We start from the raw sequence: 10,197 nt of genomic DNA, 5'->3' as shown, positions 1-10,197 counted from the left end.
CTCTGTGTCCCCCCCCGGATGTTTGGGTCCCCCCCAAACTCCTGGGTTCCCCCCCAAAATTCCCGGGTCCCCCCCAAAACTCCTGCCCCCCCCCCTCCCGAATTCCTCTGCCCCCCCCCCCCCGGATGTTTGGGTCCCCCCCAAACTCCTGGGTCCCCCCAAACTCCTGGGTCCCCCCCCAAAACTCCTGCCCCCCCCCCGACCTCTGGGTCCCTGGAAAGAAGCTGCCGCGGGCGCAGGGATGTTGGGGGCCACTTTATTGCCGGGGGGCGGGGGGGGGGGGGGTGTCGGTGGCAGCGGCGCCTCCAGGGGACGTTGGGGACATCGGGGAGGGAGGTGGGGGCTGTGGGGCCACCACGTGTCTCAGTCCCTTGGGTGGGGACATGGGGGCCAATGGGGGCCAGTCCCTCACGGTGGGGACATGGGGGACTTCAGGCTGTGGTGGGTCTCCATCCCTTGAGTCAAGAGCGATGACAATGTCCCACAGCCCCTGGGGACACGAGGGATGTTGGGGACACCAGGGGGACATTGGGGACATCAGGCTGTGATGGGTCTCAGTCCCTTGAGCTGGGGCGGTGACGATGTCCCACATCCTTTGGGGACATCGGGGGCGTTGGGGACATCTGGCCGTGGTGGGTGTCTGTCCCTCGAGCCAGGGTGGTGACAGTGTCCCACCTCCTTCAAGGACAATGGAGACACTGGGGACATCGGGCTGTGGTGGGTCTCCATCCCTTGATCCAGGACGATGACGATGTCCCACATCCTTTGGGGACATCGGAAATGTTGGGGACATCGGGCCACAACAGGTCTCAGTCCTTTGGGTTGGGGACATTGGGGACATCAGGCTATGATGTGTCTCAGTCTGTTGATCCAAGGCAATGACGAGGTCCCAAGTCCCTTGGGGACATTGGGGACATCAAGCCACAATGTGTCTCAGTCCCTCCAGCCGAGGTGACGACGAGGTGCCCGTGTCCCTTGGGGACATTGGGCTGTGACATGTCTCAGTCCTTTCAGGTGGTGTCCACATCCTTCGGGGACACTCTGGGGACACTGAGCTGTGCCAGGTCTCGGTCCTTTGGGTCACAGCAGTGATGAGGTCCCTCGGGGACGTTGGGGACATCGAGTTGTGATGAGTCTCAGTCCCTCAGGCTCGGTGACATCGCGCTGCGACGTGTCTCGATGTCTTGGGTGGGGGACGTTGGGGACATCGGGGACGTTGGGGACATCAGGGACGTTGGGGACATTAGGGATGTTGGGGACATCAGGGACCTTGGGGACATTGGGGACACTGGGGATGTCAGGGGCACTGGGGATGTTGGGGTCACTGGGGACACTGAGCCACAATGTCACTCAAGTTGGGGACATTGGGGACATCAGGCCATGACATCTCACAGTCCCTCGAGGGACTTGAGGGCCTTCGGGACACTGGGGACATCGAGCCATGCCCCCATGGCTTGGGGCAATGGGTGCCCACATCCCCACTTTGGGGACATTGGGGACATCAGGCCATGGCGTGTCTCCATCCTTTGGGTTGGGGACACTGGGGACATCGGGCCACGGCGTGTCTCCATCCTTTGGGTTGGGGACACTGGGGACATCGGGCCATGGTGTGTCTCCATCCTTTGGGTTGGGGACACTGGGGACATCGGGCCATGGTGTGTCTCCATCCTTTGGGTTGGGGACACTGGGGACATTGAGCCACATTGTGCCTCAGCCCCATGAGTTGGGGACATTGGGGTCATCGGGCCGTCAAGCTACGATGTCCCCATCACTCGGGTCAGGGTCGTTGGGGACATCAAGCCACATCGTGTCTCGGTCCCTTGGGTTGGGGACATTGGGGGTGACACACACACGCTTTTGGGGGGGACTCTGCCAAAAACGCAGACCCCAGGGACACGAGGACAGGGTGGGTGACAGGGACAAGGTGGGTGACAAGGGATGGGGACACTTTGGGGGTGGCTCCTACAGGTGGGTCCAAGCCACCCACTGACACAAAATTTGGGGACAGGTCCCAGAGTTGGGGGGGGGGGTGGGGGTGTTTGGGGACAACAGGGGATGGGGACCCAGGCGTCCGGGCTGGGGGAGGGGGGAGGCCACCAGCCCCCCCCCAATTACCTTAGAGACTCGTTACGAGTTAAATTAGCACGAAAGGCCCCGGGGGGGGGCGGCGGTGGGGGGGGAAAGGGGACACGGCCGGGGCCTGGGGGACGGTGGCACCGGGCCGGGGTGACAATGACAATATGCCATACTGGGGGCAAGTCGCGTCACAGACTTAGTTCAGAAGGACGGGGCGCGCTGGCTTCCGGCTGCGGGGGAGCGAGGGGGGGGGACACACATGTCAGGGACCCAATGTCCGGGCTACCAACCCCCCCCCCCCGCCACCCCCCGGTCCCCACCCGAGGGACCCAGGCATCTGGGACCCCCAATTTCACCCCCCACCACCACCACCCCCCACCCCGCCGGGGACGCAGACACCCCCCTAAAATGAGACCCAGGCATCCGGCCGCCCTCCCCACCCCAGGGGTCACCCCCCCACCCCATGGGTGCCCCCCCCCCAAAAGGGACCCAGGCGTCCAGGCCCCCTGACTTCCCCCCCCCCCCCTTCCCCCCCCCGCAACCCCACTGGGGACCATGACACCCCCCTATGACGGGACCCAGGCATCCGGCCGCCCTCCCCACCCCAGGGGTCACCCCCCCACCACTCCACCACCCCACCCCCCCCCATCCCCATGGGTGCCCCCCCCCCCCGAAAAAGGGACCAAGGCGCCCGGACCCCCTACCTTGGCGGAAGGCGTCCTGGAGGCGGCTTTGGGGGAGTTGATACAACTCAGCGAAGGGGTCGCGGGGCGACCGGGGCGGGGGGGGCGGGCGGGGGCTGGGGGTCCCCCCCGAACGCCTGGGTCCCCCGCGGTTGACGCCGGTGGTGGTGGTGGCGGCGGCGGCGGCCAATCCTTGGAGCAGGCGACGCAAAGCTGGGCCGGGGGGTGCCGGCGGGGGTGGGGGCGGTGACGTCTCGGGGGTGAGGAGGGACCCGGGGGTCCCACCCGGGAGCCCCCCGGGACTCTCAGGACTCGGCGGTAATTTTTCGGTGGCTGCTTCGGGGGGTTCCGGGGGGCCGAAGGCGAAGGGCGGAGCTTGCCGGGGGGTGTAGGGGGGTGTCCAGGTCTCGGTGGCTCCCCCTGGCGTCTCGGGGACCCCCAGGCCCGGCACCAGGCGGGCGCCTACGGCCAAACCCACAGCGGCGTTGGCTCTGCTGGTGGCTCCAAGGGTGGCGCCGATGGCGGGGCCCAAGGAGGAGCCGATGCTGGGGGTGAGGTTGGCCCCAAGGCCGAGTCCAGTGCCGAGTCCGGTGCCACCGTTGGCTCCAACAGCAGCTCCAACACTGAGGCCAACACCGGATCCAAGAGTAGGGTCAAGGCTGGGGCCAAGGCCAATGGTGGATCCAAGGGTAGAGCCAGCGCTGGCTCCAACGGCAGCTCCAGCACCAAGTCCAACGCCAGATCCAACACCGGATCCAATAGTGGCTCCCACGCCAAGTCCAATGGCAGCATCAACGCCGGTTCCAAGGGTGGAGTCAATGTTGGCTCCCATGTTGGCTCCAAGGCTGAGTCCAACAGAGGTGCCGATGTCGGGACCAAGCCCGGAGCCGACATTGGCACCAAGCGCGGCTCCAACAGCGAATCCAAGGGCAGAGCCACTGCTGGCTCCAACGCTGGCTCCGACAGCAAGTCCGATGCCGGCACCAACATCAGATCCAGGAGCTGAGCCAACGGTGGAGCCAACGTTGGCTCCCAGGCCAAGTCCAACGCCAGATCCAAGACCGGAGCCAACACTGGCACCAATGTTGGCTCCAACAGCAGCTCCAATGCCAAGTCCAACGCCGGATCCTACATCAGATGCAAGAGCAGAGCCAACGTTGGTTCCAACACCAAGTCCAACACCAACGTCAACATCAGATCCAAGAGCAGCACCAACGTTGGCTCCAACACCAGCTCCGACGGCAAGTCCAACACCGGATCCAAGAGAAGAGCCAACGTTGGCTCCAACACCAGCTCCGATGGCAAGTCCAACACTGGATCCAAGAGAAGAGCCAACGTTGGCTCCAACACCAGCTCCAATGGCAAGTCCAACACCAGATCCAAGAGAAGAGCCAACGCCAGCTCCAACAGCAGCTCCAACGGCAAGTCCAACACCAGGTCCAACACCAGATGAAAGAGTGGAGCCAACGTTGGCTCCAAGAGCAGCTCCAAGGCCAAGTCCAACAGAGGATCCAAGACTGGAGCCAACGTTGGCTCCAACGTTGGCTCCAAGGCCAACTCCGACACCGGTGCCAACTCCAGCACCTAGGTTGGCTCCAACGCTGGCACCAACGGCGACTCCAACACCGGCACCAACATCAGATGGAAGAGCGGGGCCAACAGCCCCAATGCCAAGCCCAACGCTGGCTCTGACACCACCACCGAGACCAGGTCCAATGTTGGCCCCGACGCTGAGTGCGACGCCAGCTCCGAGACTGGGGCCAACGTCTACTCCACCATTGGCTTGGAGACCAGCTCCAATGTCATCTCTGGCACCGGCTCCGAGAGCAGCTCCAATATCAGCCCCCAGGTTGGGGCCAACATCGGCACTGGCACCGGCTGCCACGCCAAGGCCAACATTGACTCTGATGCCGGCTCCCACACCAATCCCAACTCCGCCACCGACATCAGTGCCGAGACCATGTCCAACACCATCTCCAAGACCACATCCAACATTCACTCCAACACCGGCTCCAAGACCAGGGTCAACGTTGGCTCCAGCATTGCCTCCAAGACCGTGTCCGACAGCAGCTCCAAGACCAGACGCCATGTTGGTGTCAAGACCAGGTCCCATGTTGGCTCCAAGACCAGGGTCAACATTGGCCCCAAGGCCGGCTCCAAGACCATGTCCAACGTCGGCTCCAACGGTGCACCCAACGTCAACGCCAAGGCCAAGGCCAATGCTGACACCAACATTAGCTCCAACGTCGTCTCCAAGCCCGGATCCAACACTGAGGTCAACACTGGAGCCAACGCCAGGACCAACACCAAGGCCAATGCCGGGACTGGCGCCGACACCCAGGTCCCCACCAGCTCCGATGCCAGCACCGGGCAAGTCAAGGCCGGGGCCGAAGGGTTCAGGGGGGCCCGGGGGGGCCTCAGCTGCCAGCTGCTGCCGCAGGCACCAGGCCTCAGCCTCGCTGTGGGAGAAATGAGGGGGTTATGGGGCGGCCTGGGGTGACCCTTAATGCCTGGGTCCCCCCAGGGGAGTGGAGGGTGCTGGGACCCACAGATCCCATAAGGGGTGGGGAGCTCCTGGATGCCTGGGTCCCGTATGGGGTGGAAGGTAGCCAAATATTGGGCTTCCCTTGGGGGTGAGGGGGCACTTGGGTCCCCTGGGGCTGGTGGGACCTCCCAGATGCCTGGGTTCCCTGGGGCCACCTGGATGCTTGGGTCTCCCGGCCCTGAGAATGTGGGGCCACCCAGATGCCCGGGTCCCCTGGAGTGAGCTGGGGCCACCCGGACGCCTGGGTCCACTCACCTGATGACGAAGTTGTGGGCGAGCAGGGCCGGGCCCTCAGGGCGCAGGCGGGCGTAGACCCATGTCCAGCCCAGGCCATCCTTGCGCTGCAGCCGTGTCACCAGCTCCCCTCGCACCTCTGCCCCTGCTCCCGCTGTGGGGACAGGGGGGACATCAGTGAGGATGGGGGGAGGTGGGGGCGGTTGGTGGGATGGGGACATTGGGACATCAACAGGGACAGCTGGGGTGGATGGGGACAGGGGGATGTCAACGGGGAGAACTGGGGCGGAGGGGGACATTGGGACATCAGCAGGGACAACTGGGGTGGATGGGGACAGGGTGACGTCAAAGGGGACAGGGGTCAACAGGGCTCTGAAGGACCCCAGGGGGTACGTAGGACACCAAGGATGCTGGAGGGCACAGAGTGACAGCAGGGGACCCAAGGAACACCCAGGGTGATGGGGGACAACCTTGGGGACAGGGGACAGTCAGGGGACAGGAAGACCCCAGGGGACTTTGGGGACAGATAGGGGGGAGCACGGAGACCCCAGTGGACCCAGTGGGGACAGGGAGATGTCAGGGAACCCAAGGGACAGTTGTGGGAGGGACACAGGGAGACCCCAGGGGACACTCACCGAGGCGGAGGTGCTGGCGGGCGACGTGGCCAAGGTCCTCAGGGTGCAGGAGCCGGTACCAAGAGCGACCCAGGAGCTCCCCCCGCCCGTAGCCCAGGTGGATCAGGACGCTGTGGGACAACACGACAGGGTCCCTCACCTGCCCGCACCCAGGTCCCCTCTTCGGGTGCCTGGGTCCCACCCCAGATGTCTGGTGTCCCCTGAGACACCTGGGTCCCTCCTGGATGCCTAGTGTGTCCCCAAAATGCCTGGGTCCCCCCTCAACTCCTGGGTCCCCTCCTGGACGCCTGCGTCCCCTCCCAGATGCCTGGTGTCCCCTCAGACACCTGGGTCCCTCCTGGACACCTGGGTCCCCCCAGATACCTGGGTTCCGCCAAGTGCCTGGGTCCCCCTGAACTCCTGGGTCCCCCCTGGACACCTTGGTCCCCCCTGGGCGTCTGGGTCCCCTCCCAGATGCCTGGTGTCCCCTCAGACACGTGGGTCCTGGATGCCTGGGTGCCCCCCAACTCCTGGGTCCCCCCAAACACCTGTGTACCCCCAAACGCCCGGGTCCACTGAACTCCTGGGTCCCCCCCCCGGATGCCTGGGTCTCCCCTGCAACTCCTGGGTCCCCTCCCGGACGCCCGGGTCCTCACCTATCAGAGACGTCGAGCAGGGCGAGGTCGCGGGCATGGCGGCTCTGGAAGGCGGGCAGGAGCAGGCAGTCGGGGCAGGGCCAGGGTGGGGGGTCCAGTGGGGCGCAGAAGGCGACGAAAAGCCCCGGAGAAGCCCCGGGGGGTCCAGGGGGGGCCTGGAAGCGGCCCCGCAGCAGCACCAGCTTCCGCCCGGCGCTGGGACGGCGCGAGGCCCGCGAGGTGGTGAAGCGGCAGCGGAAGAGGCGCTCTGGGGGAGAGGGGGACTCCGTTGGTCTGTCTGGCCTCCATCCATCCCTCCATCCATCCCTCCATCCTTCTGTCTATCCCTCCAGCCAGCCAGCCAGCCTTCCATCTTTCCATCCATCCATCCATCCATCCATCCATCCATCCATCCATCCATCCATCCATCCGTCCATCCATCTGTCTTTCCATCCTTCCATCCATCCATCTGTCCATCCATCCATCTGTCCATCCATCTGTCTTTCCATCCTTCCATCCATCCATCTGTCCATCCATCCATCTGTCCATCCATCTGTCTTTCCATCCTTCCATCCATCCATCTGTCCATCCATCCATCTGTCCATCCATCTGTCTTTCCATCCTTCCATCCATCCATCTGTCCATCCATCCATGCACCCATCCATCCATCCCTCCATCCCTTGATCCTTCCAACCCTCTCTCCATCCATCCTTCCCTCTGTCCTTCCATCCCTCCATCTCTCCACCCCCCCCAGGACCCTGCCCCAGACCCTGCCCCCCAAGGACCCCCCACCCACCTGCCTGGGGGGGCCCGGGCAGGTTGAGCTGATGTCGCACCAACGGGTGGTCAGCTGGATCCAGCAGGTCGTAGATGCTGTCACCTTGTGCCACCAGGTCCACCTGCATGGGGGGGAAGAGGAGGCGGGAGGATCAGCACCCAGCACCCGGCACCCACCCGACACCCAACCCCCTCCCCACGTGCAGGTGCCCACCATGGAGTGCCCCAGGTGCTGCGCGACGTTGTCGGTGACGCCGACCAGCTTCCCCTCGCGGGTGACGGCCAGCAGGAACCCGGGCAGCGAGGCCACCAGGTCGGCCAGTTCCGGCCCCCCCAGCAGCTCCATGGGTGCTCCCCGCGTTGGGCCTGCATGGGGACACACGTCAGCACCCAGCCAGCACCCGCCGCCTCGCCCGCAGGGTTCCCCCACAGCCCTGGGGCACCCAGGTGGTCCCAGCACCCAAAGCACCACCCATGGAGTCACCGGTGGCACCCACAGCCTTGCCCACGTGGACCCGTGGTAGCCCTGGCAGGACCCACAGCATCGCCCAGGTGGACCCATGGGAGTCCCCAGTCCCTGTCCCCGTCCCTGATCCCCGGTCCCTGTCCCGGTGCTCTCATCCCAGTCCTGATCCCTGTCCCTGGTCCCGGTCTCGGTCCTGGTCCCGGTTCCTGATCCTGGTCCCTGTCACCGGTACCTGTCACCGGTGCCGGTCCCGGTCCCGGTCCCCCTGTCCCAGCCCTGATCCCGGTCCCTGTCCCCGGTCCCTGATCCCGGCCCCTGTCCCGGTCGCCAATCCCGGTCCCTGTCCCCGGTCCCTGATCCCGGCCCCTGTCCCGGTCGCCAATCCTGGTCTCCGTCCCTGGTCCCTGACCCTGATCCCTGTCCCTGGTCCCTGATCATGATCCCTGTCCCAGTCCCCGATCCCGTCTCTGTCCCTGGTTCCCGATCCCGGTGCCTGATCCTGGTCCCCGAGCCCGGTCCCCGAGCCCGGTCCCTGATCCTGGTCCTTGTCCCCATCCCCGATCCTGATCCCTGTGTCTAGTCCGTGATCCTGGTCCCAGATCATGGTCCCTGATCCCGGTCCCTACCACCGGTCCCTGATCCCAATCCCCAATCCCGGTCCCCGATCCCTGATCCCGATCCCCGATCCTGGTCCCTATCACTGGTCCCCGATCCTGATCCCTGGTCCCAGTCCCCGATCCCTGATCCCGGTTCCCGGTCCCTATCACTGGTCCCCGAGCCCGGTCCCTGATCCTGGTGCTTGTCCCGGTCCCGGTCCCCGATCCTGATCCCTGTCCCTGGTCTGTGATCCCGGTCCCAGATCATGGTCCCTGATCCCGGTCCCTATCACCGGTCCTTGATCCCAGTCCCCGATCCCGGTCCCTGTCCCGGTCCCCGCCGCTGTCCGCGGTGCTGACACCCGCCACCCCCCGCGCGCGCCGCTGTCCGCGGTGCTGACCGCGTTCCCTGTCCCCGCCCGCGGTGCTGATCCCACCCCGTCCCCGTCCCCGTCCCCATCCCGGTCCCCGTCCCGTTCCCAGGCTGGTTGTCCCCTCTCCCGGTGCCCACCCTCGTCCCGCTGCCGCCTCTTTCCTCCAGCCCCGGTCTCGGCTCCCCGTTCCCCGCTCCCAGCCCGGTCCCATCCCTCTCTCGCTGCTCAGCCCAGTCCCCCCGGCTCCCGACAGCTCCCTGTCCCCGTCCTAATGCTGGTGGCCAGTCCCATCCCGGTGCCATTCCCCGGTTCCACATCGGGGCTAATGCCCCGTCCTGTGCCTATGCCCGGTCCCATCCCGGTGCCCGGTCCCATCCCGATGCCAATGCCCAGTCCCATCCCGGTGCCCAGTCCCATGCCGATGCCAATGCCCAGTCCCAGTGCCCGGTCCCATCCCGATCCCAATACCCGGTCCCACCTGGTGCCCAGTCCCATCCCGGTGCCCAGTCCCATCCCGGTGGCAGTGCCCTGTCCAATCCCAGTGCCAATGCCTGGTCCCATCCCGGTCCCAATACCTGGTCCCAACCTGTTCCCATCCCGATCTCGATGCCCATTCCCACCCCAACACTCCCTGCCATCCCAATACCGCTTCCTCCCCCCATCCCAGCTCTAACCCCCATCCCAGTCCCTACACCCACCCCGACCCAACCGCTCCCTCCCAGCCCCGTTCCCCATCCCGACGCCGCGAAAGCCGGCGGACCCACCGGGACGGAGGCAGGCGCCCTTGCGGGTGTAGATGCAGGCGAGGGCCATGACGTGCAGGTAGGAGAGACGAGGCCGATCACCCTCGGGCAGCGGCAGGAGGTCTCGCAGGGCGCGGATCTCGGCGTTGATCTGGTCCCTCCGCGCCTTGGAGGCGCCTTTGGTGGAGCGGAGCATCCTCGCGCCGCGGCCGCGCCGCCCGCCCGCCCCTTATATGGACCGCGCGGGCCCTGACGTCACCACCGCGTCACTCCCTTAGCCCCGCCCCGCCCCTTCGCTGGTTGATGGCGGGGGGAGGGGGGGCGGCCGCGTCAGCGCTGACGCGGGCGCAGCGCAGGGCGCGGGGCGGGGGGAGGGAGAGGGAGGGGGGGCGGCGCGCGGCGGCTTCGCACCGAAATAGGAGATGGCGCGCGGTGGGGGGCGGGGCCGGGGGAG

General features: G+C 66.1%; 1 protein-coding gene across 2 annotated transcripts; it reads right to left on the bottom strand.

Annotated features, from left to right (window-relative positions):
* Positions 1-285: 285 nt before the first annotated feature.
* LOC134509499 (fibroin heavy chain-like) lies at positions 286-9,973 on the bottom strand. Of its 2 annotated transcripts, XM_063322044.1 has the most exons (8): positions 9,765-9,973; positions 7,779-7,930; positions 7,584-7,686; positions 6,809-7,055; positions 6,174-6,283; positions 5,560-5,692; positions 2,781-5,218; positions 286-2,306 (listed from the first exon to the last, which is right to left on the bottom strand). In XM_063322044.1, exons 1-8 carry the CDS (start codon positions 9,937-9,939, stop codon positions 2,278-2,280), a joined length of 3,387 nt encoding a protein of 1,128 aa, XP_063178114.1. In that variant the 5' UTR covers positions 9,940-9,973; the 3' UTR covers positions 286-2,277. The 2 variants fall into 2 exon arrangements, with proteins under 2 accessions (XP_063178114.1, XP_063178113.1); XM_063322043.1 differs by lacking the exon at positions 9,765-9,973 and having other exon boundaries at positions 7,779-8,143.
* Between the last annotated feature and the right edge of the window lie 224 nt (positions 9,974-10,197).

The sequence above is a fragment of the Chroicocephalus ridibundus genome, unplaced genomic scaffold (genome assembly GCF_963924245.1).
Source record: "Chroicocephalus ridibundus unplaced genomic scaffold, bChrRid1.1 SCAFFOLD_806, whole genome shotgun sequence".
In the NCBI taxonomy this organism is placed as follows: Eukaryota; Metazoa; Chordata; class Aves; order Charadriiformes; family Laridae; genus Chroicocephalus; species Chroicocephalus ridibundus.
This window is presented reverse-complemented; position numbering and strand designations above follow the sequence as displayed.